Consider the following 25,714-nt stretch of genomic DNA (forward strand, 5'->3'; position numbering starts at 1 on the left):
GGGGCGGACTGAGCTTCCTGCGCCGGGGCGCTCGCCGAATTGGCTTTTCGGTTGTTGGTCACTGTGGCAGAGCGGTCTGCGGTCGGGCTGAGACGTGGGGAGCAATGGCGACCTTTGTGAGCGAGCTGGAGGCGGCCAAGAAGAACTTGAGCGAGGCCCTAGGGGACAACGTGAAACAGTAAGAGCTGTCCTGGCGCGGCGTCCGGGTCTCCGCGCCGCTCCTCCTCAGGCTTCGGGCTGCCGACCCACCCTGGAGACGCCTCCCGCCGCTCCGAGGCCTGTGTTGCCTCGCGTCGCGGGTGGCGGGGCCTCTGGGTTTCTCGGCCGGCTCCGGGTGCGGAACCCGGACTCGCTCAGCTGGACGGGCCGGCCTCCCTGGCTCCCTCGGGACTCGGGCGGGCGCTTTCGCCCGGGGCTCTCTGCTCTGGGTGGGGCGGGAGAGGCGCGTTCCACGCCCAAGGGCCTACCGAACGGTTGCAGGCCCCTCGCAGAGTTCGGTTCGCGTGAGGCCTGCCCCGGGCCGAGTGACCCGGAGCCCGACGCGCCCCGGCTGGAGTGGGCACCGCGCGCGGCGGCCAGACCCTGGAGGGCTTCCTGGAGGCGGAAGTTCATTGAGGTCGGGTGATGCGTAGACACTGCGTTTAAGAAAGAGCATTGAGAGTAGTTTCGGAAGGTGGATAGACCCTACGTTTAAGATAAGTCACCGAACATCGCTGCAGTTATAGTGATGATCGCGGTAGTGGACATTAATTGAACACCTTTTAAGCACTCTCAAGGTACCATTTCATCTAAGCCTCACAACAGAGATGTGAGGTAGATACAATTGTTGTTCCCATTTGATAGATGAGACGACTGAGATCTAGAGAGGTTACGTAACTCTTCAAAAGTCACTAGACCCCTCGTGTCTGATTCCTGGCTCTGATACCCTACAAGGGGTTCCAAAGGAACAAGCGCCCAGCCAGACTTAGGTTATAGCAGGGGACCGAGTAAACAATCAGAGGTCAGATGCTGAATGGCGGGATGTAAAATCAATAATTCAGCCAAGGCTGAAGCCAGATGATATATTTCTGACATACAAGAACGAGTTGGAAAATTTCAGAACATTAATCATTATTATAATTTTATTTTCCAAAGATATAAGTAGCAAATTTTAAATGTTTAAAATTCTAGTGCCTATGTTGTTGCTGCTAGATGACTTCTGTGATATTCCACACATTTGCTTACTCGGTAGATGCTCACTTAAATATCATGTTGCTGGCAGGGCAAGGTATTTGGGGGACCCTTTCTTGTCATCTTTTTCTTTATATTCTTTAGTATGACTAGATTGAAGTTACTTGGATGTCATACGTGATTTTTGTGGAGTTTTTCCTTCTTGTGAAATTTTGGGGTGGTGGAGTTGACATTCTGCTTTTTATCCTAGCAAGATATGCAGAATTCCCATGTAAGACTTCTTGAAACACTCATGGCCTAAACAGAATAACTAAAAGCAAAATATAATTCTTAAAGCTTATTTTATGAACCTTAATGAATCAAATTTCTACAAATGCTAGAATTAAAATTATTGCTTTGGCATAATTATTTAATTTTTTGTGAACATTTATTGACTCCCAAAGATAAAATGTTCTATCTAAAACTATGTCTTAAAAAAATTTTTTTTAAATTTTATTTATTTTTGTGTGTGAGAGAGAGAGAGAGAGCGCGAACAGGAGAGGGGCAGAGAGAGAGAGGTAGACACAGAATCTGAAGCAGGCTCCAGGCTCTGAGCTGTCAGCACAGAGCCCAATGCGGGGCTCAAACTCTCGAACCATGAGATCATGACCTGAGCCGAAGTCGGACCATGAGATCATGACCTGAGACGAAGTCGGATGCTTGACTGACTGAGCCACCCAGGCGCCCCTACCTAAAATTATGTTTTGATAGTCATGTTTGCTGTCAGTCTATTTCTTTGCTTATTTAATTAATTGAAAATTATTAGTTACTTTAATAGGCAAAATTAACAGTTTTCACCATTAATTACCACAGTTTGTTACTTTTGTAATACTGACGGCTAAAATTTACATTTTTAAACACAGTTGACTTTTACTCTGTTACGTCTAGGATGCTTACAAATATCTGAAAGTGTTTCCATACTATAATAAATCTGAAAGACCTGGCTTGTGTGTATAATTTACTGATTAGATGTGATGGTGACTTCTATGATCCCACACTTACCACACAGGTTTGCCAGAAATTTGAAGTTAGTATTCCCTATTTGGCCTTTAAAGGCCAATGCTGGCTCTCAGATGTTGGTCAAATACAGATGGTAAAGCTAAATTTGACGTATCTGTAGTGTAAATCTCCACTAACGATGTGATCAAAATATGCTTTTGTGCCATGAGTAGTTAGTGGTACAGTGTTGTTTTGCATTTGTTTTTCCATTCTTTCATTGTCTTTTTCTCCTGCTCCTTAAAAAGTGCCTCTTGGTTTAATACTCTGTAATGTTGCCATCCGGTAATTTCTCATATTTCTTCATGAGTAGTGTGCTTTGGTTTATATATAACCTGACCATTTAAACATGGTCCTTGGTGGTAGGTAAAACAGAGAAAGTGTATAAGGACCCCAGATAAGAGTTGTGTTCAATTTATCTAGGGTCCAAATGTCTCTTATGTTAGGTTGCATGCCCACACCAGCTTCTAGAAAAGACATGGCCTTTGCTAGCTAATTTCCTTTGTATAGTACCCAAGAGAGTGTCCGGTTTAAATAGGTGTTGAATTTTTTGGTGACTTGATCATATGTTCTTTAGTTTACTGCAGGTGTCCCCAGTGCTTCCTAGTCTGACCCACTTAAACTTGTCACCCATCATCCTCACCTTCATAGAGGTTAACTAATTTTCTTTTCAGTTCTGTTGAGGAAAGCAGTCATTTGTCCATGGTTATATGGCAAGTTAACATAGGCACCAGGATTGGGGAGCAGGTCTTCTGAATCTTGGAAGGGGTACGGCTGGAAAGTTTGCCATTAGAGGAGATAGGTAGCATCATGTTGGTAGAACTTCCTGGTAGAGGCTTGTTTTACTTCTGGAATAAGTTCACCCTCAAAATATGGATATATTTGCACCTTTCTTATAAAATAGTGGCCCGGGGCTTTTAAATAATGAAGCTGTCTCATGTCACTGCCCTCTTTTGTTGGATAGAATGGGACGGGAAAATACTTTTTTTTCCCTGTGGAGCTTTATTTCATTTCATAATAGTTCCTGCGTCCTTAAAAAAAAAAAAAAACCAAAACATTTAAGTGTCCATTGTTGGGAAGTTATTATTGACTAACGAGTGTGTGAATATCAGGTGAAAAGTCATGCCAAGCTCTAAAACTAAACATATTTTGCTATTGAGTGAAATGGGTCTTGGGCAACGTTGACCCCATTAAAGCTATAGGTGTTCTCCTGGGGAAAAAAAAAAAATGCGTGTGAACCCAAAGCTTTGCTTGCAGTGATGGGCACACATAGCCAGTTACATACAGAGTTACATACTAAGGTGAATTGAAGCTAATCTGTGTACAGGAGAGGACCTGCGAGGGTATAAGGCAGTGAGAGCATCAGACCGTCTTCTTTAGAAATCTTTTTTCTTTTTTTTTCCTCTGTTAGGAACTCAAATTAGCATTAGAAAGTAGCTAAGTGTGGATTGAAAGTGATTGTAAGACGTGTCCTGAGTAATTTTTAATTGTTTCATGAACAAAGAGCAGCTTCTTTCAGCACTGAATCAAGGGCTGTGGATGTGAAAAGTCATATTTTACTCCTATGTCTAATACTGTTGTTAAGGTATAAAGGGATCAAATCATTATGTTTTTTCCTGCCAGGTAACTAGTGATTTTTATGATTAGTGGTTGGTTTTCACTTTACAAACCACTAAGTTTCTCATATCCACGGTATTTTCATTGTGGTGAGGTGTTTTAGAAACTCATTACTTCAGCCAGTTAGATTAGAACTTGAGATCATCTGAAAGGAAAGAGGTTACCAGGATCAGTATTAATGACCACTTCCCAACCCATAAGACACATATGCTTTTTAAAATATAAATCTTTTTTTTTATTGGGGTATGATTGACATATAACAGTATATTGGTTTCAGGTATACAACAGTTATTCAATACATGTATATATTGCAAAATGATCACCACAGTAAGTCTAGTTAACATCTGTCACGATATATAAAAATTCTTGTGAGAACTTTTTTATTTATGAGAACTTTTAAGATCTACTCTTAGCAACTTTCAAATATACAATACAGTATTATGAACTGTAGTTAATAATTGGAAAATTAGTGTATTTGAAATTAATATTTAAAAGTTAATACTTTTAATAATAATACTTTTAAAACATAAATATTAAATGTAAGATTCTGGAGGATAGGTCTTTTAGAAAGGCAACAGTGAGGAAGGAAGGGTACAGCTGTGGTTTTGGCTAAAGGACTTGTGAGTCCAATTATGTGACAACCTGTCAGTCCCTTTTGGGGAAAAACTTTTCTTCCTTTTTCTTCTGTTGATATTCTTTTTTTTTTTTTTTTTTTTTCTTTTTTCTTATTAAGTAGGCTCCACACCCAACATGGGCCTTGAACTCGGCGGCCCTGTGAGATCGAGAGTCACAGGCTCTACGAACTGAGCCAGGCAGGCGCCCCCTTCTGTCAGTATTCTGATTCCTAGGTGTATTAGTTTTCAAGGGCCGGGGTAACAAAATACGACAGATGGGGTGGATTAAACAATAGAAATTTGTTTTCTCATAGTTCTGGACGCTGGAAGTCTGACATCAAGGAAGTCTGACAACACCCTTCAGCAGGGTTGTTTTTTTCTGAGGCCTCTGCCTTTGGCTTATAGATAGCTACTGTCTGGTCTGTGTGTGTGTCACAGTCCTAATGTCTTCTTACTAAGGACACCCATCACATTGGTTTAGGGCCCACCCTAGAGAGGTCATCTTAATTTAATCACCTCTTTAACGTCCTGGGTGCTGGGGGTCAAGGGCTTCAACATATAGATTTGGGGGGAGATGCACAACTCTGCCCATATGGTGGGGAATGCAAAATTTCCTTCCCTGGGTTTTGGAGCAGGTAAGGTAAACTTGGGAAAGAAGCAAAATCCTTGGTTCTTAATACTGCTTCTGTCTCTGCAGATACTGGGCTAACTTAAAGTTGTGGTTCAAGCAGAAGATCAGCAAAGAAGAGTTTGACCTTGAAGCTCATAGACTTCTCACGCAGGATAATGGTAAAATAATTATCTGGGGACTGATTTTACTATTTTGAAGTTTTCCCAGATTTGCAATAAGTTGCAAATAAATAACTGCAATAATAAATTGCAGTACATTTTGCAGTAAGTCTTTTCACTTAAAAAAATAAAATGGGGTTTTTAATGGTGTGTAAGATTATTTTAATAATATGGATATTTCAAATAAAGTGTAAAGAATGGCAGGGTAGGGGATATCCAGAGTCAAATAATGGTTTCCTTATGTTGTAAATGTTTTGTATTTGACTTGTGACAATCTTCCCTTTTTCAGTCCATTCTCACAACGATTTCCTCCTGGCTATTCTTACCCGTTGTCAGATTTTGGTGTCTACCCCAGGTAAGGGAGCGGAAGTACTTCCAGGGATGTCAGTCAACAGAGCCATCAGAGCCCTGGGCTTTAGCTTCCGTTAACAGACACATCTGTTGTGTGCAAACGACATGTTCTTTGAACTGCTCACAAGAAAAAATTTATTATGTAGGTGCAGATTGTTTTGTAGAACCTGGGTAAAGCAGGTGATCTCCCTGTGCTTACGTTGACTTTTGGTCTTTACTGTCCACTCAGCTGGATTTTAGATTACTTAAATGACAGACAAGTGAGGAAGTGGGTGGGCAGTCAGGGTGAAGAAACTTGAGGGCAGCTGGTATTAGACGAGGGTTTCCATAGATGCAGGGAAGGTGAGTTAGGGTTGGGGGGAGGGGAAACCACAACGTGTGGTGAGAACCTGGACTTTCAGTTGTATTCTCAAGTAAGATACCAGCACCTGGAAGGTTAGAGCTTCAGCATGTTGGGGAGGTGGGTAGAAGCTAAATCGGTCACTTCAACCTAATTAGGTATAGGTAGAAACAATGACCCCTTTATCCCAAATTGTTTGGAGTTTAAGTGGTACAGGCACTTCTTTCATCCATCTTATTTTAATCAAGTAGTCCAAAATAAATGATTAAATACATTAAACAATTTGCCTCACAATAAAACTTATCCTGAACTGTTGTTAAAAACTTAGATTTGTAGGTACCGCCTACTATAGATTAAGTTGAATTTTTTGTTGTTGTTTTTAAAGGGCCTGTGGTGATTGTGTTGATCATTGATTAAAAACCTTTCTTTGTTTTCTTTCTTACCTTTTCTTTCTTTTCTTTTCTTTTCTTTTCTTTTCTTTTCTTTCTTTCTTTCTTTCTTTCTTTCTTTCTTTCTTTCTTTCTTTCTTTCTTTCTTTCTTTTAAATTCAAGTTAGTTAGCATACAGTATAGTCTTGGCTTCAGGAGTAGAACCCAGTGATTAATCTCTTAACATATGACACCCAGTGCTCATCCCAAAAAGTGCCCTCCTTAATGCCCATCCCCCACCTAACCCATCCCCCCACCTAACCCATCCCCCACCTAACCCATCCCCCCACCCACCTCCCCTCCAGCAAACCTCAGTTTGTTCTCTGTATTTAAAATATATTTTCTCTGTATTTATGGTTTGCCTCCCTCTCTGTTTTGCTTTTTCTTTCATTTTGTTTTCTCTGAAGTTGGTTTGCTAATCTATAAAGAGGCTAATACCTACCCTGAAGAGTTGCTGTGAGGATTAAAAAGAATGCAAAGTGTCTGTTACACTGCGGTCCCTCGATCAATAATATTATTAAAAATCATCTTTCCCACCTAGCTTAGGAAAACAGAAAACCCACCCGCAAGTACGAAGAGCTACATTTCTATATTTTACTTTGAATAGAAATCATCTCTTTGTTGCCAGCAACTATTAATTTCATTTTGAGGAAATACATTTTGGGGGTTCGATAGAGAAATAACCCAGCCAGTGGATGGAAGTGTTGGATCCACCCCTAAATCTGCCCGCCGCTGGAAAGCTGTCCTGGTTGTCAGTCAGGCCTGACTCACCAAGCTTTGCTTCCTTGCCTGGAGCGTGTTGGCCACACATCGGTGGCATCACCTAGCATCCGGGCCATCCAGCAGCAGTGGGTTTCTTTGAGAATCTTCTAAGATTGGCTGACCTCATCAGTGAGACCTGGATGTACCAGAGACATTTAAAGCGGTGGAGAGAAGAGCTTGACTTCCCTAACAGGTTGTTTTGTTTTTTGTTTTTGTTTTTTTGTAATTCCAGTGTAGTTAACATACAGAGTTTAGTTTCAGGGGTACAATATAGCGATTCAGCAATTCTGTACATGACTCAGTGCTCATCATGGTAGGTGTCCAAAGAGCTCTTTTTTAACTGATGAACTTGGAGTATTTTTTTTTCAAAGCTTTAAAAACTCATTCTTCAAAAAAACATCAAAACGGAAATAATGTTTTTGCTAAGATGATGGTTTTTTTTTCGTATAAAAAATTTTGGGGGGTAGTTTTTTCAAGTGTACTGTAATGAGCTTGAATTGCTTTGATTGTTTTTCTTTAACACTAAACTATATATAAATGTGCTCATGGTTAGAAATAATACAGAAGGTCTTATAATGAAAAGCTTCTTCCCACTCCTAGACTTTTCTCAAAGACAACTACTTTGTTTTTTGTTCTTCTGGTAGGACTTTGATAGCTCCTCATTGGAGCTTAAATCTCTGTCTGGGTTTACTGATTTTAGACATCTGGCTTATGCTTTATGAGATTTCCTCAGTTCTTTCAGCCTTTCTGCCCAATGCATTCTTTAATTCAGCAATTTTTATAATACCTTCTTTTTGTTTTATGGACACACGTCTTTTCAGACTTCTCTGAATATACCAGTTAGTATTTTTGAAGTCCGTGTTGCTTGAATTATTTAAAAAAAATTTTTTTTTAACGTTTATTTATTTTTGAGAGAGACAGAGACAGAACGCGAGTAGGTGAGGGGCAGAGAAAGGGGAGACACAGAATCCGAAGCAGGCTCCAGGCTCCGAGCTGTCAGCACAGAGTGCGATGCAGGGCTCGAACTCACAAGCTGTGAGATCATGACCTGAGCCGAAGTCGGACGCTCAACCGACTGAGCCACCTAGGCGCCCCTGAATTATTAGGACTTCTATTGTCTGTTTGTTTATCTGGGTCTTTCTTATTCTGTTATAGATTGTCATCAAATGTCGGGTGATTCACATTTAAGAATGAAGTATACAGTTGTGTGGGGGTTTTGTTGTAGAGTGAGCTGACAGGAGGCCAGCTCAACTGGGGATCCTCAGGCCAGCATGCAGAGAGCTGTGCTCTAGGGTGTCAACATCCATATCAACCACCTTAGTAAATCCCAGAAATTTGGTCCAGTTTAACTAGAGGAGAGTTCTCCACTCTCTTGTCCTCCATACCCCCCAACAGCATCCCCCTGCCATTGTAAATACTGTGCTATGTATGGGAGAGAGCAGGGCTGGCTCCGGGGCCTGTGAACTGCCTGTGAACTCAGAAGGGCCCCACGCTTGGCTTAGTGCTCAACTGTGGTTGCCTTGAAATTCTAAATGTTTGAATAAGAGACCCTGCATTTTTGTTTTGTACTGAGCCCACTGTTAGTGGTGAGGGGGAAGGGGTTTGTGTAGACGACTTTTGAATGTAGACCTTCCATTGATCTTGTTTTTGGCTTCACTGACCCCTCCCTTGTTTCCACTGTCCTCACCTTCTCCAAATCCAGATTCTTTGTGGATTTCTGCTCTGCAGGTTAACTTGTTTCCACCTCATTTCCAAACCTTGCCTAGGCTAGGTTGTGGCTTCTGTGTGTCTCCATGTGAGTGAACACCTTTTTAGCCCATTGTTGAAATTTGTTGACATCTCATCTTGTTTCAATTTCCTTTCTATCTCAGTTGCGGATGTGTGCTGTTTACTTTCTGCTATTACCTTTTTTTAGTAGGGTCTAGAAAGAGAGGTGAGATACATTCATGTGCTCAGTTCCCCATCTTGAACTAGAAAATTTTTTCCTACTTTGGTAATACTACTTATAATGCTACTAATAAAGCAAACAAAACACCCAATAAACATTAATTTAAAATATGAAAAACAAATTTGTCTTCCTAAAGGAATAATTTTGGTTACAGCTAGAAAAAAATGTGATTTGAGAGAATTCATAATTTTGCTTGGAGAAATAGAGAAGATCTGAATTTAAGCATTGATTATTTTCATTACTTGAGCATTCCATACTTTTTTAGCCTATAATGAAACCAAACACAGCAGTTGACAACTGTCCCCGTTTTCTCTTATGGTTCTTTTTCTGTCTCACAGAGGGTGCTGGATCTTTACCCTGGACAGGGGGTTCTGCAGCTAAACCTGGAAAACCAAAGGGAAAGAAAAAGCTTTCTTCTGTTCGTCAGAAATTTGACGTAGGTTGTTCTCCAGTAGATCTTGGTAACAACTGATTTAAGTGCTGGTGTGATGGAATGGGCTTTAGTTTTTAAATAAATCTTAAAATACTGGTAGTAGAGTTGAAAAAAAGGAGGGCATGATTTGGGGAAGAAAGGTGTTATTATATTTGAGGTTGACAAGAGTTTCAAAGAGTGTGAGTCCCAGGTGTCTGAATTTTTATAATTCTAGTTTGTTACTGCATAAATATTAATATGTTTTCATTAGTACCTAACGATTTTTTAATGACTCAAAAAGTATGCCTGTATTATTTCTCCTCTTAAATCTTTTTCTGGAATGTTTCTTACATTGAAGACTTCTGTTCCACGGCTCCAGGAGGCCTGGAGGCCTCTGGCAGGATCCTGGCGATGCCCAGCTAGGCCCTGAGCCTTTCGGAATCAGCAGAGAAGTCATGAAGGCATTTGGCCATAAAATTTGCAAACATTTTAGGATAAATTGTTTTTTCCTTTTGTATTTGGGGAACAATTTGCCAAAAGTCTTCCTTTTATAGGTTTGACTGGGTGTTGATAGCTTTATTGATTAACATCAACATTCATTTCTACCTTTGCTCTGTGTTTTCTATCGATACTATTCAATATGGAGGGCATCGGTACCTCTAGAGAGGCATACCTTAGTTTAAAAAGGGATATTTGATATAAAATACAGTTTTATACTTGGACAATGGAAAAAACAACCAATGTTTCTTTTATAATACAAACTTCAAACAGGGACAAGCCATTTTCGCTGTTAAATCTTATATGTTGAGCTTAAGCAGGAGCTACCACTGGTGATGGAGAATACACATGGGCTGTCAGAGTCTACCAGAGGAGGCAGAGGTTTTAGGAGTGGAAACAGTTTGAGAAAAACTATTCTAAATAATTAGAATGGCTGTGTCTTAGCAAGATTCTGTGTTGAGAATTGTAAGTAGAAGATGATAGCAAGATAGTTTATACTATCTGGCATTCTCTTGGAATATCTGTTATTAGGTCTGTTATGTTGGTTAGCTACGCTTATTTTTAGAGCTTAAACGAGGTATTACTATATATTTCTACTTTCAGAACCTGCTTACTTACAAGTATACTGAGAATGCTCTGAGTTGTTTGAAAATAGTTTTATATCTTCTCCTTTCCCCTAATTGTTATTTTTAGCACAGAGCCATATATTCTGTGATCACCAAGGTATCAGTTGAATAGAATAAACTGCTGGGCACACTACCATTATTCCCCTTAATTCATGTCTTCATTATTACTATGTAATGGGTGTGAATCTGTGATTATTTGTGCATGAGTGACTTCTTTTTTTTTAAATCCTGTAGTATTGTTTTGGTGGCATTAATTTGTGGGAGCTCAAGTCCAATATATTGTGTCTTCTTACTTGCCACTGTGATGAATCATTTTGAAAAGTTTTCTTGCCCATAGCATAGATTCCAGCCTCAAAATCCCCTCTCGGGAGCCCAGCAGTTTGTGGCAAAGGATCCCCAAGATGATGATGAGTTGAAACTTTGTTCCCACACAATGATGCTTCCCACCCGGGGTCAGCTTGAAGGGAGAATGATAGTGACAGCTTACGAGCACGGGTTGGACAACGTCACGGAGGAGGCCGTCTCAGCTGTTGTCTACGCGGTGGAGGTTGGTTTGCTGGTGGCAGAAACGGTTTTACAGGTTGAATGTAACGAGCTTGTGTGTGTCGTTGAAAGTCGGTACTGCAAGAAAAGAATCCAAGTACTACCGATGCCAGAATTGTCGTCATTGAAATTGTTTTCTTTTTTTCCCTCTTTTTCTTTTTCTCTCTCTCTTCTTTTTTTTTTTTTCAAGTAGGCTTCATGCCCATGTGGAGCCCAATGCGGGGCTTGAACTAATGATCCTGAGATCAAGACCTGAGCTGAGATCAAGAGTCGGACCCTTAACCGACTGAATCACCCAGGCACCCCGGAATTGTGTTCTTTTGAGGGGAGAAACACCTCATAGTCCATGCAGTTGCCTTCAGTTAGCAGACTAAGCTTTTCAGAGAGGCTACTTATGGCATAACACTTTGGCGTGTTTTGGTGTTTAATTTGTTAACACGGGCACAGTTTTTAAGGAAAAAAATTGAGATTGAGAATCCTAACGATGAAAATCACTGTTTTTTGTTGTGTCCCAGCATTTAAAGAGCATTAGATTTGGTGTCTGAACAGTAGGATCCTTCTCTCAGCCCACTCATTTATCCATTCACTTTATTCATTTAGTTATTTGCCAAAATACGCATTGGGTTCTATAGTGCACGGTTATGTCAGGTAATACAGGGTAATTCTTCCAGTACTTGGGGCCTCCCGTTTCCTCACATGTACCTCAAAGATTATAATCGCTATCTCATGAAGTTACACACATTTAATAAATTCAGTGTGTGGAAATTACAAATTGTATCATGAAGGCCTAGATATGAGATTATCTTACTGGTATAGTTGAAACAGGTGATCCTGCCTCACCTGTTACTAATGGCAGGCTGGGATCAGCTCTTTTAATTTTCACAGACACTTTCTATCCCTTATGTACTTGGCTCTCATAAAGAAGTATCAAATACCTAATTTTTGGTTTATTTCCTATATATCTGTTGTGTATGTGGCTTTTGAGAGAGCCATGGTTCTTTTATGGCAGGATTCTAGTAGATTGGGCATTGTAGCCAATAAATCTGACCTCTTGGAACTTTTTGTCCTATTTGAAACCAGGTTTCAGGGTAGTTTGCCTCCTTTTAGAAATTTTACGTATTTATTTTTGTACTTTTATTTACAACCGTCTGAAAATCTCTTTTGAGAGAGGAGTCAATTTAGAAACCATAAATAACTTTAATAAATTTCATGTAGAGCAAGCACCTATTAAATGGAACCAAATAAAAACAACGCATCTCTCTCTTTCCCGTACCTTCCTGCTCTGATGTGGTTCTGTGGCCTTTTGGTGAACTTTGGTTCCACCACATGCTAGCCTGTCTCATATCTCCATCCGCTAAATGCTAGGAGACATTTTTTGGTCAACGGAAGTTTTATGATTTGCTCTTAAACAGGAGTTCATGTTCTTTTTCTTTTCTTTGTTTTTACAGAATCACCTTAAAGATATATTGACATCAGTTGTGTCGAGAAGGAAAGCTTACCGGTTACGTGACGGTCATTTTAAATATGCCTTTGGTAGTAACGTAACCCCACAGCCATACCTGAAGAATAGCGTAGTAGCTTACAACAGCTTAATAGAAAGGTATATGAAGTTTCTTGTGGTTTTGCATCCATCCTCTCTAGCTGGTACACTACTATTAGGTGTTAGACCGCTGTTAAATAATTGTGTTTCTGTCAGTCTAAGGTACCTTTGAGAGCAGCGCGGTTTTATTTTAAGTTGCATCCTTGCACGATAACTAGTGAATTGCTTTGGTATCGCTTGTCACAAGTGAGGGCGCAGAGTTTGGCTGCCGCATGTGGTTATGCAAGCGCCCCGGGCCCACTTTCTCGGGTGGATTGGAGCGGTTCCCCGAGGTGAGGAGTCCTGAGGGCTCGTAAGGGGCAGCACCTGCTTGGTGGTGGAAGCGGGCCTGCTTTCAGTCAGAAGCACGGCCTATGATTGTTGGGTCAGGGTTGCGTATCTTGATGGCGGGAGGAGGGGTGGGAGGTGTTCCTCCAGGTTCCGTAGCTCTACCTTGAGAGAGTGGCCTGTGCTGGGTGTCATCAGGTTGTTCGTGGCATGCTGGTGTGCAGCCTGGTCCCTGCCCCCGTCTCTGGGCTTCCTCCGTCCACGTTCCACGGAGGGTCTCCCAGGACTTCTAATGTCCTCAGTCTTCGCTTTACGAGATGACCTGGATTACCTTTCTTTTCATCCGTGTGTTGTCTGTTTTCGGCCCTCTACTTCCTTTCTGCCTTCCCTGCAAATAATGTAGTCCAAATTTTAAGCCTTTGGGAAAGAAAAAGCAGTGATGTAATGTTCTTTCTGAAGTGACTGGATTTCTCGGAGCGCTCGTTAGCTGGTTGGTGAGGGAGATGACAGGGAGGTACAAGTTCAGAGAGAAAAGTGTGACCCGGAACCTGGTGGGGGTGATGGTAGTGAAGAACTAACAAGAAAGGAAGGGAGGAGGTGTGGTAGGAAAGAGTGTAGGGTGGGAAAACCAAGAAGAGAGTTGGACACGGCCAAGAGTGTTGACACCACATGGAAAGGGGTTGTACCAGCGCCTACTTCATGGCTGAAAACCTTGAGGTGGCTCACAAGGCCCGTTTTGAAGAGCATCCTCTTTTTTTTTTTTTTTTTTAAGTTTATTTATTTATTTTGAGAGAGGGCGAGGGAGAGCGTGAGCAGGGAAGCAGGCAGAGAGAGGGAGCAAGAGGGAGAGAGACAGAATCCCAAGCAGGCTCCACACTGACAGCGCAGAGCCTTGGCACAGGGGCTCGAACTCCCAAACCATGAGATCGTGACCTGAGCCGAAACCAAGAGTCGGATGCTTAGCCGACTGAGCCACCCAGGCGTCCCGAAGAGCGCCATCTTAAATTAGGTTCACTATTTATATTTAGATCGTCAAATGTGAAGATTTCTATTCTCAGTCTCATTCAGGCATGTCTGTGTGGGAGTATTTGTTCTCATTTGTAAGTCCTCCTTTTCTAGAAGAAAAACCCAACCGACAAAGTGGGTGAATGCTGAGAGCAGCGTCTGTGACCCTGCCAGGCCTCCCGAGCTCGCCCCCTCGCCGCTCGCCTGCCCCTGGAGGGCGACTGGCTCCCCGTCACTGCTTGTTTGCCCAACAGGGCCGCCTTTGTCCGGTGCTCACCCCCACGCTTCTACCCGCCTGTGCATTCGTCTGAGCTGCCTCCTCACTGTTGTTTTACCTTCTGGGTGTTCTTCGAAACTGTATAGGTCATCTCCTACTGTCTCGGGACACAACAATTATGCCCGACTTCCCCGCTGATACTGTATCTGGGTCCTGTTTTGGGAAACTGGCAAGATTTGGATTTTCTTCATCCTCCATTTTTGCATGTTGCTTACTCTGCGCTGTGTCTTCTTGCATGTAATTTTTCAATCCTGTTGTCTCCAGTTACATGTATCTTCCTCTCCCAAGTCAGTTTTTCAGTTTCATTCTCCTTTAATTAAGGTCTTTTTTCTCCCCCGCTCCCGACTAGAAGCATTTGAAGGGCAGGAAACAATTTTGGCCCAGCATCCTGAGCTTAATAAATATTTCAACATTGTGGGGAGAGGAGTGTAAATTTAGTTGTTCTACATTTTGTTTCCAGCCTGCCAGATGGGCTGCCTTTAAAAATTAAAATTACAGGCCACTCACGTAATATACTAGCTAAAAAGTAATTTCTAATTGGGTTTTTAATTATTTTTAAGATATTTTTGCAAGATGTATTAAAAGCCCATTCCTATTTTCGTTATCCGCTTGTCTCGTTCATAGTTATTGGGAATGTTTTGAAAATACTTTGTTTTCAGTCCTCCAGCCTTTTCTGCTCCTTGCGCGGGTCATAACCCGGCCTCTCACCCGCCCCCTGATGACGCCGAGCAGCAGGCCGCCCTCCTGCTGGCATGCTCTGGGGACACTCTGCCTGCAGCTTTGCCTCCAGTCAACATGTATGACCTTTTTGAAGCTTTGCAGGTAAAACTCTTGGCTCCTTAAGGTTTACCTAGATTTATGGATAGGTTCAGAGTTTCTTTAAGTTTGCAAAGATACAAAGATATTCAGTAGCTTTTCCTCTTCTTGGCTTTTTGGTTTTCAGTTTTTATTGTTTGTTATTTATCTTTTTTAAGTCACTTTACTTATTTTGAGAGAGAGAGAGAGAGAGAGAGAGACATTGTACATGAGAGCAAGTGTGGGAGTTGGGGGAGAGAGAGATGCCCAAGCCCCAACGTGGGGCTCAGACCCGCAGAACTGTGAGATTGTGACCTGAGCCGAAATCAAGAGCCGGACACTTAACCCACCGAGCCACCCAGGTGCCCCTATTGTTTGTTATTCAAGCCATTAGTACTACCCTCATTTTTCAAATCCGGGGCCCACACCTCCTTCCTAACTTACCTCTCCCAGCCCCCACTTGCCCAGTGAAAAAGAAAAGGGGAAAAAAGAAATCCTCTTCTTCCCGCTCCTATTTCAGAAGCTTGTCATTTCTTTGCTTTCTTGTTTCCTAGCTGGAGCTTCATTAGGCTCTGGCTTGTAGCTTAGCGGTTTGTGTGTGAGTGTTTCGTTGATATAAACCTTACTTTTTAATTGTGCGTGTCGGGAAGAGGAATATACCGAAGCGTAACTGGAGGCACGCTACTGTTTTAATCGCAGGTACACAGGGAAGTCATTCCTACACACACCGTATACGCTCTCAACATTGAAAGGATCATCACGAAACTCTGGCATCCAAATCACGAAGAGCTGCAGCAAGACAAAGTCCACCGCCAGCGCCTCGCAGCCAAGGAGGGGCTTTCGCTCTGCTGAACTAGGGTGACTTGAGGGTAGGGGAGCCTCAGCAAATTCGTTCGTTATTGAGAATTGAATGTTTTGGGGGGTCCACATTTCAAGACTGAAGTGTGTGGTGTAAATATAGCCTTTCCTGTGGAAATGGGGCACTGAGTACCTTCTGCGTTGCTACTGTGAAGCCGTTCATACAAATCTGACTTTGATAATGACCCATATCTCTGTATGTCTGTATGTGTTCCCAGTTATGGGAGTGAGCACTGAGAAAAAGTCTGTGCCGGGAATGATGTTTTTAGGTATCTGAGGCTTAGTATCCTTGGGTCTGCATGTGAGGTAGATGACATCCTAGAACAAAGAAGCCGTTATAATTTAGTCCCCGTGATCAGCAGGACATCTGTGTGTTCAGTGACAGCATATACTCTGTATCTGGCAAGCCTAAAATTTCTGCCTTTCTCCTGAAGAACTGTGCTCTCGCATTTTGGTTGAAATAACCTACACAGTGTTAAAAATCATATACCTCCTTTAGTGACCGGTTTAATTTTTTAACAGATTTGGGTAGCTCCCTAAAAATTCATTACAACTCCATAGAAAATAGGACTTAGAAATACTGTGCTGTTAGACAAAATAAAGTCCTTTCTTTGCATTAAAAGCCAAAATAAAAACTCCGGAATGTAATTGACCTTATAAAGTTTCTTCTGAGAACTTAAGTTTCTTTTACAGTTAATACGCCCAAAGACTTTTATTGGTAGTTTCACCTGTTGATTATTCCTATAGAATATATTTTAAGAAGCCCACGTAAACATACTGGATTTATACTTAGAAACTCCCTAATTCCTATGAAGTATCTGTTCCTCTCCTTTCAGATGATAAAGTGAACATAATTTACATCTGGCAGTGTTACTAATAATAAAGTTTGTTTTTTTAGAGGTGATGCTTTTTACTAAAGAGAAGGTGTTGGTGACTATATTAGAATGTACAGATGGGTTGTGTAGGCCTAAGTCATATATGTGTAGATACGTATACATGGTTCAATATTTGGATCTATTTGATTTTGTACTTTAAATGTGACAAATAAACCTTTTGGGAGAAAACTTCCCTTTCCTGTGTTTACTAAAGTAAACGTATAAGGAATACTGCGTTCCACTGAAGTATGAAAAGCCCTGCTTTAGGAGATCTTAGCAGACTTTTAGAGGAATGTACTAGATGAGAAAGATTAAAAAACAGGTTCCAACTTAGGTATGTCATTGCTTGCTTTTCTTTTTTTTTTTTTTTTTTTAAGTTTGAGAGAGAGCAGGAGCAGGGGAGGGGCAGAGAGAGAATCCTAAGCAGGCTCTGTACTGGCAGCACAGAGCCCGACACGGGGTTTGAACCCACAAACCTTGAGATCGTGTCATTTCTTTCCTTTTGGAATGTGTAGACAAAAAGAAAAAAAATAAATAAACAGCTTAGTTTCAGTTCTCGGCACAAGTCTGAAAAGTCCTTTTTTAGATAATTTTCAGGTTTAGAAGAATTCGGACTGATACCTAGCTGAATGTAGTGGTTTTGTTTTGAGCCATCCATATGCCGGGAACTTAATGTGAAGTATGTTAAATTTCATGGAGTCCTTATGTGGGGAGGCAGCTGGGAGCCTCAGCCACGTCCTGCCGCCCATTGCAATGGCAGCGTCCATGGGCGGCCCTGGCTTTCACCTCTACAGTCACCTACTGTGGTGGGACCACAGGATGCCAGAGGACTCCCTTTGCCTCGTGTTTCCGGCCTACGTGAAAATCTGCTTTCTGTGACAGTTTTCCTTAAGGATCGTTTTGTAAAGTGGAAAGATGGGGTTGAAGGTAGAGGGATACTTAGGATTTGAAAGATTTGAACACCTCTGTCCCGCCAAAGGCTAGCTTCCACTCCAGCAGTGTTGCCAACTGTGGGATCCTGAGTGAAATTGTGACTGCTTATTCCCAAGCATTTAGAAAAATAACTGTCAATGAGGAAAACGCTGTTAGAAACCAGATAATTTCAGGGGCACCTGGGTGGCTCAGTTGGTTAAGTGACCGACTTCAGCTCGGGTCATGATCTCGCAGTTTGTGAGTTTGAGCCCGGTGTCGGGCTCTGGGCTGACAGCTCGGAGCCTGGAGCCTGCTTCGGATTCTGTGTCTCCCTCTCTCTCTGCCCCTCTCCTGCTCAAGCTCTGTGTCTCTCTGTCTCTCAATAATAAATAAATGTTGAAAAAAAATTTTTTTTAAAAAGAAACCAGATAATTTCACTTAGAATAAAGCTTATTTTTCCTGCAGGAGTTTCAGTAATTATCTTTCATATATAGGTGTTATCACTGCAAAACCAGGTTTGACAATGCCCACCTTACTTTCTACCCAGAGTGCTGGCTTAGCACGCGTTCTTATAACCTTGAACACCCTCTGCTGTGATCAACCAAGCACACGTTCCTTGGCACGCACCTCCCGACACCCCACCACTGCCTGAGGTTCCCGATTGGACCTCACAAACTTCTAAAGGATTACTCTTTGACCATTAGATAAATGCCTGTGTTCCCTCACATTTTTTGGCTCCTGCCAAAATGCCTCCAGGATGTAGAGTAAGGGTAAGGAAGCTTGGTTTTAGGGGTCAGACTTAAATGCTGTGGCCAAGATTGGGTCAGCACTTGATTCTGGTGGCTTAAAAAAGGAAAAAAGTCTGGAGACTTCTTAGAGAGTAGACCACTACTTATTTCATTGAATCTATGGGCATGGTGGATTGTCAGGAGTAATTTAACTAAAAGCACACCAGGAAAGGGCAGGTAGGTTCTTCATGCTTTCATTTTTAAAGAAATTTGTGAAAACTACGTTTTCTGATCTGCTCCTCAACTTGCTAGCATGTCTTCACCCATTTAAGATTAATATCCCTTTATGGATTTCCTTCACGGGATTTGGTAGTGTACCATCCCCGAGAACATCTGAAACATGACTGAATGAGGAAAAAAGCTATTTATGCCAGGCCTCCCCCCAACTCCCCACCCCTGGACTTTTGAGTTTAAAACCACATGTTATCATTTTTCTTCCCTGTCTTCGGACGCCAACATTTATATTGCCATCCCATGAACAGACACTTTTTTGATTCAAGGATATTCCATACATACACCCCAGACTGAATGGAGAATATAGCATAAAAGATAGTTTGAAATGTGACCTTTCACAATGCTAGAGGTAAATAATAAATAAAAGCACCATAGCCTATTGTCTTTATTATCAAAGTTTATTGTCGGGGTCAATTTTCTATCTACCGGGGAGTACAACTATGTCTCAATATGTGCTATAGTAATTCTAGGGTAATAGCCATTCTGCAAAATAGTTGTACTGGGACTCTGTTAAGCATAGATCATAATTAAGTCAGTGGAAGAATGAGCCCAGAAAAACCCTGACAGTAGAGCCATTACTCTAGGAAAGTTCCAGTGCTATGCAACCTGTAAGGCATCATCTATCAGCTGATGATGAGACTCAAGAAGATGTTGGTGGAATGAAATAGGAGTTGAACCCATTTTCTACTCTTCTCTGCAAGAAAACTATGGCCCCAATGCAAGAACCCAAAATTAGATCTTATAAAATCATGTAGGCTCCCAAAGCAAGTAAAACAGGACATAAAGAGGAAAGGGCCAGGGACCGGGGTAGTGGAGGATAAATTAAGTGGAAGTGGAGGGAATGGAAACTTCTGGAATGGAAAATAGCTGTATTTAGATGCCACTTGAGACAACAATACAGTACAGGTGGAAGCAAATGGGGAACAATTCCAATATTCAAAGTTATTCAGATATACCAGAAACTAAGTGAAGTTTCCTACCTTGGAGGAAAACTGGTTTTAAACAAATGACAAAGGTGAGTCACTAATAGGAGAATGAGTACCTGAGTAGAAATAGGTGTTTCAGGATGCCAAGAACAGTATAGTATATAAATGAGCAGAGTCTACCAGAAGGAAAAGTGGTCACGGTGGCCTGTTATTCAGATCAGACATTGGAATGACATTTCTGGCAATGGCTTTGTCCAGAAGGTCCTGGCATATTTTTTTGTGGCATAGATAGCTTGGAATGTTTTCGTAACACTCAACTTAGGTGGGAATGCAAATTACTAGAATGTAAAAATTCAAAGACCTCCCATCTATTCCTGCAGGGCAGAAGGAGATTAGAAGTCTTGCAACAGCTGTGGCTAAAGGCCCACGTCCTCTCATACCCTTGTGATCAAAATATTAAAGAAACCAACAAGTATCCGATGAGTCAATGAGCCTTGTACCATGGAGATAGCAGATAATTTATAGTGACTTCTTCTGCAGGCAGCCTGAGAAACAGAAGAGCTTGTATACTAACTGCTGCCCCATCATTAAATATAATGACACAGAGGGCCACCAAAGACCCTCAAAAATTCTAGCTGCCAACGAGATTGGGAAGAGAAATAAAACAGCATAGTTTCCTAACCTGTATCTTCCACTCTAACCTAGTTCGTCTGTGGAAAAGCCATCTGCTGGCACCAGGCCAGTTGATGCCTGAATGTTATCACTAGTATCTCATTTTTCCAAAAGAGGAAATGTGTAAGTAGCAGGTGTACGTATGGGACTCATTTCTACAAAGCCTTCTTTGCAGTCTTGACCTGTGCGGGGACAGGTTCTACTCTTGGAAGCATTTTTAAAGGCAAAAGAAAACATTTACTTGAGGTTTTCGCCACAGAGAGGACATCAGTGGAATTGGGCCCATAGGAGTCTCCTGTTGGTGTTGAACAAACGGTCTCTTCTCCAGGAACAAATACCTTTGTTCATTCGTATTTACAGGTTTCTTTTGATGGACACATGGATTAATCTCTAAAACAAAAAATGGGGCAGAAGCAGTTTCTTCCCTAATCATGTCTCTGCTGAAATCAAGGGTCCTAGACTTTTCTGACACGTGGATGTGGGGCGGGAGTGGGCTATGTCACAGGACAGGGTGCACAGTCCAGACATGGGGTTGTTCCAGCCCCCCCGGCCTTCTGCTGCTCCCTGTGCGTCCACACTTTGAGGAATCTTCTTGAGGATTTTCCTCTCCCCTGTTTCAAACAGTTCCAATTGCTGGAAAACAGAGAGAACCTAAGTGTGAATTAACCCTTGGATTTTAGAAATCGTATACATTTTAACAAACATGATTATTCCATTAGTCAGATTTCCAAATAGAGGAGGAGAACCAGTTTTATGCCCATCTGTCCACTATTAAATCTCCTGTTTGCTGAGAGTCCCTAACTGCTTCTATCACTTCCTCAGTTCACAAAAGGGCAGCTGAACAGAGAACTGGTGGTCAGGATGGGCAGAAGGTCATGGTTGATATCGGACGTAAATGCCTATCTTCACAGCTGCAGCCTCACCCTGTCTTTTCCCTTTCCTCTTCTGGTAGCCAAGAGCTCAGAAAATTTAAAAAAAAAAAAAAAAAAAAATGCACAGAAACGTTTAACAAGGAGAGGGAAAAAAACAAAAAGTAAAATAAGACAAGGATTAACAACTCGCTAGAATTCAAAGTTTGACCACGGTTAGCAGAAAAAGGCTGAATTCATGGAGGGGAAGGGTAGGGGACATGAGAGGGACAGAAAAAGCAATTTTGGTGATTCGAATTGAACACTGAGAACTCCTCCTTGACTCCACCGTTATACGAGGGGTCCCAGAATCACAGCGGGGTTCGGCAGTATGAGTACAATTTGATTTGAGGGCAGGGAAGGAGACCTACGTCCCTCTTGCACTTGTACAGCGAGGAGTGAGGTGAAAGATTTCGGTTAGCATTTCCTTTGGAGGAAAAAGCAACTCGGATGGGACCCCTTAGTTACGCTGTAAAAGGAAGAAGACACGTCAAGATGGTTTTAGGGCCTCCGTAAAGGAAGGAATGACCTTCTTCACACTAAACGTTGTGTCTAGGGAAAAAAATTAATTGACAGGGGAAATGAGAGCAAGAGGGTGAAATGAATTGCTTGCTCCTTCTGTAGGTTTCCCGCTGTGCCTGGCTGGCTGTTCTCCCCCAAGGTGTGTGTGCTGGGGGGGTGGTACGTGTTAAGTTCACATCCACTAGAGCTGTCAGTCCCCGTCCCCCACTTCCTCTTGAAGCTGCCCTTCTATAGTCAACTCTGAAAATTCCAGACCTTTTGCTCTCAGTCCTCAGACCTTATTCGTGGTAGTCTTAGCTATGTGCCCTGTTTTCTTTTCTTTCTTTCTTTTTCTTTTTTTTTTTTTTTTGGTGCCGAGATTCAATTTAGAAATATATCCTTTCGGACATCAGTGGACAAGCAATTACTACAATTGCTCCCACCACCCATGTGAAGGTCATTATGAGAATAAGATACTGTTTAAAAACTCTTTTGAATGCCTAGGGAGAAGCAGACCTACGCTATCGTTTTCCTGTGCCAAGTGGGCTCCCGAGCAGACCACGCGAAGTCTGGGCGCGGAGGCCCCAGCGCCCGGTGCTCTCCCCGTACCGCCGGCCGGCCCCGGAGGCCGGCGGAAGGGAGCACAGCCGCTCCAAGCGTGTCAGATACACACCCCGGCCCTGACGTTCCCCGGGATTTATAAGGGGAAGGAAAAAGCTGGCTCTTCAGACCAAATTCTTTGCGGACTGAGCAACGTCAGACAGACCACGCTCCTTCAGGCCCAAATAATTTGAACACGACAGCCCTCAGAATCAGCGTTCTGGCAGCTCACTCCTTGTGGGGAGGGCCAGGCCTCAGAGCAAAACACCCACAAAGTAAGCCAGGCCACGGCACTTGGACCTCAAGGAGAGCTGACGGCCTCTGATCCGTGGTACGGCAGCCCAGGCTTGAGAGTTCTCGGAGGCACAGAAAATCACGGCAAGGGGGAAGGTGTCCGCGGAACACGAACAGGCCTGTCCGTGAAGGTGCGGGGCGCGTGCGTGTGCCTGCGGGTTACCTGGGCTCTCCCCTCAGCGGTCAGTTGCCCTCTGGCGCGCTCTCGGTATCGCATTCTCTGGGTCCCTCCCCTCCTCCCGGCAGCTCGCTCTCGATCTCCCACAGGACGTCGTCTTCGTCTTCCAGATTGCTGGAGATGTGGCACTTCTTGAAGCCCTGGACGATGGATTCGCTGGAGATGCTGTTCCACGCGACCATGACCCACTCCAGGAAGAGGCCCAGGGGCGGCTTCTTGGCGTTCCCGGTGGGGCTCAGCGCCAGGTTCCCGGCCAGGAGCCAGTTAGAGTACTGGGCCCGGACGCTGTCGTTGAGCGGCTTGTAGACCACCACGTCCAGCACCTGCAGCTGCGAGGTCAGGCCTCCGGGGATGATGACCATGTCGGTGTTCATGCTCTCCATGGAGCTCTTCACGGAATCCGTGGCGTGGCCGCGGAAGCCGTTCAGGATCAGCATCCCTCGCTGCTTGGGCGCCGCGCCGGTCCTCCGACGCCACACCACTTCCAACCAGTCCTGCATCAAGTCCTCCGTCATCCACCCGTACCGGTGGCAGCGGATCTCCATCCCGCTGGGGAACTTCCCGGGGGGGATGTACGTGCCCCTCAAGATGATGTACGGGGGCAGCTTCCTCCCGTCTGCCAAGACACCCAGCATCGCCGTGATCTTCAGCTTCTCCCTGCCCGGCGTCTTGACCAAGACGGGCTTCTCGCCCTGGTTGTCCACGGTCACCCGCGAGGGCACCTCTAGACAAATGGGCGTCTCGTCGGCGTTCCCCATCTGCGCCACCTGGTAGTCGTGCGCCCTGCGCAGGGCCAGCACGCTCCGCTGGTAGGTGACGAGCTTCTCCGTCAGGTCTTCGGGCAGCTGCTGGGGCACCGGCACCTTATGCCGCAGGGACAAGTCATACCTTCGCATCATTCTTCGACACCAACCCAAGCTGGCTTTGAACCCCTTCTCCGGAATGTTCATTTCCTGGGCGATCTCGAGGGCTTTCAGCTGCATGGCCTCCCTGGTGATAGGGTCCCCTTTGGCCTGCATGTACCTGACGTACTCGGCCACGCGCTGGTCCACCAGGGCAAAGCGCCCGTTCTTGGGGCCGCGGAACGCCCGCCGCATGGCGTGGGCGTTCTGCAGCTGCGGCTTCACTTTGCGCCAGTCCCGAACGTTCTTTTCCAGCACTCCAAACTGCTTGGCAGCCTGGCAGTTGTTGGTGCTCTCAGCATATTCCACCACCATGAGCTTGAACCCCGCGTCGTAACTGCGCCGCATGCCCCTGCTGAACTGAAACTTCCCGGCAATATCGTCCGCAGAGAGGTCGTACCCCGGGAAGCCCATGGCCATGTAGAAGGGGTACCCCTCACTCCACTCGGGCAGCTCCGTGAGGTCCCGAGGCAGGCGGAGGCCAAAGCCGTCCAGGTGCTGTGGCTGAGGAAAGTGGGGGGTGGCGCTCATCGGACCCGCCCAGTCCGGGGGCTTGACGTCAGTCTCTTCATTTTCTAGGAGACAAACAGGGAGGGGCGAACATAACGACAGTAAGAAAAATGCCTCCTGGCCTATCCCGATTTCCTGGGTCAAGACGCTAAGAATACCTTAATCTGAGGTTCACCCAAAGGAGGCCCTTTAGTAACAGATGACGTTCCCCTAAGTCCTACGGATCGCCACACCTACTTCCCACAATACCTGTGTATCGCTACTCCTTCTTTGCAGGTGGAGCTACAGAAGTGAAGTAATACATCAAGGGAGCTGAGCCACGAAGTGCCAGAGCTGGGACTTGAACACAGGTCCCAAACTGGGATCACACGATCATTTTGTGGGCCACGCTTTGGTCAAAACGGTTTTTGTGGGCGTGAGAAGCCAAATGTAACCCATACAGTAGGTCCAGAATTTAGATGCACTGCTAAAGGGATGGCCTGGCTCACATCCCTTACGCCAAGAAAATCTATAGCGAAAGCATACTTCGTCCCCTCACACCAATGTCAGAACTTCTATATTTACAAAGTGGTCGCAGAAACTGAACAGGACTTGGGAAGACAGCGTGTCTCACCCAAACTAAGATGCCATCAGTTGCAAGATACACCATGGGAAAAGAAAAAAAAAAAATGCCATCAGTTTTAAGAGGAGTTCTCAATTTCAGGGATGTTAATGTGGTGGGCGGGGCGAAGCATGTCTTAGAATCAATGAAATACGGCATTTCAAACTCTTCCCTATAGAGAGAAGGTGAATAAAATCACTGGCTGCTTAGAAGCTGTATTTAGCCAACTGTTATCCTAACTATGTTGTTGATAAAGGGCCATGTGCTTCTCGGACGTACCTACTCACACATATACTACAGCTGCTCTTGCTTTTTCTATCCAAGAAGAGATGGACAAGAAACCAGGGTAAATCGCCCCGGCCAGGTGCTTTGTCGCATTACTTTCCTTAGTCTTCAAACGTATATGGTGCGCTACTGAGGTGGCCTCCTTCACCCAGCATGTGCACAGGACCAAACGCCATACAGACTTCAATTTACTTCATGCGCGTACAAGGATGCACATTGAGACTTATTACCCACTGCTGACGGAGGAAGAAATGGAGGCTCAGAGAGGTGAATGAAGTGGCCTGAAGTCACACAGCACTAGAAAGATTTTGAACATCCAAAGCCCATCATCTTTCTGCCTCATAACCTTGCCTCAACTCTTAAACACCCCACACGAGGTACATGGAAACTTAAAGTCCAGGTTCACAATGCTCCCACTGGATGGATGCCGGGGTGATTTCATTGTAGTACCTGCCAAGGTTCCTCCTTGGAGCTGCCATTCATCAGAATTCTGAGACTCCTCGTCACCTTCCAACCGAGTGATCATGTCTGGCTTAGGGAATGGGAATTCTGTTTATAGGAAATAAAACAGGTAATAGCTGTGTGTTCCTGCC

General features: G+C 43.8%; 2 protein-coding genes across 9 annotated transcripts in view; one reads left to right on the forward strand and one right to left on the reverse strand.

Moving 5' to 3' along the window:
- Positions 1-25,700, forward strand: TADA1 (transcriptional adaptor 1). Of its 2 annotated transcripts, none has more exons than XM_019423336.2 (8): positions 1-178; positions 5,134-5,225; positions 5,515-5,580; positions 9,393-9,490; positions 10,928-11,137; positions 12,582-12,733; positions 14,942-15,104; positions 22,256-25,700. In XM_019423336.2, exons 1-8 carry the CDS (start codon positions 105-107, stop codon positions 22,433-22,435), a joined length of 1,035 nt encoding a protein of 344 aa, XP_019278881.2. In that variant the 5' UTR covers positions 1-104; the 3' UTR covers positions 22,436-25,700. The 2 variants fall into 2 exon arrangements, with proteins under 2 accessions (XP_019278881.2, XP_019278891.1); XM_019423346.2 differs by lacking the exon at positions 22,256-25,700 and adding an exon at positions 15,777-16,999 and having other exon boundaries at positions 5-178.
- Positions 19,124-25,714, reverse strand: part of POGK (pogo transposable element derived with KRAB domain) — a 15,369-nt gene continuing 8,778 nt past the window's right edge. For all 7 annotated transcript variants that reach the window (XM_053909364.1, XM_053909360.1, XM_053909362.1 and 4 more), the window contains 3 exons: positions 25,572-25,670; positions 22,809-24,300; positions 19,124-20,975 (listed from right to left, as the gene is read on the reverse strand). In XM_053909364.1, coding sequence (XP_053765339.1) covers positions 22,829-24,300; positions 25,572-25,670 — 1,571 coding nt within the window. In that variant the 3' untranslated portion in view covers positions 19,124-20,975; positions 22,809-22,828. The remainder of the gene's footprint in view (positions 20,976-22,808; positions 24,301-25,571; positions 25,671-25,714) is intronic.

Source organism: Panthera pardus, unplaced genomic scaffold, assembly GCF_024362965.1.
Source record: "Panthera pardus isolate Hobbes unplaced genomic scaffold, ASM2436296v1 HiC_scaffold_21, whole genome shotgun sequence".
NCBI lineage: Eukaryota > Metazoa > Chordata > Mammalia > Carnivora > Felidae > Panthera > Panthera pardus.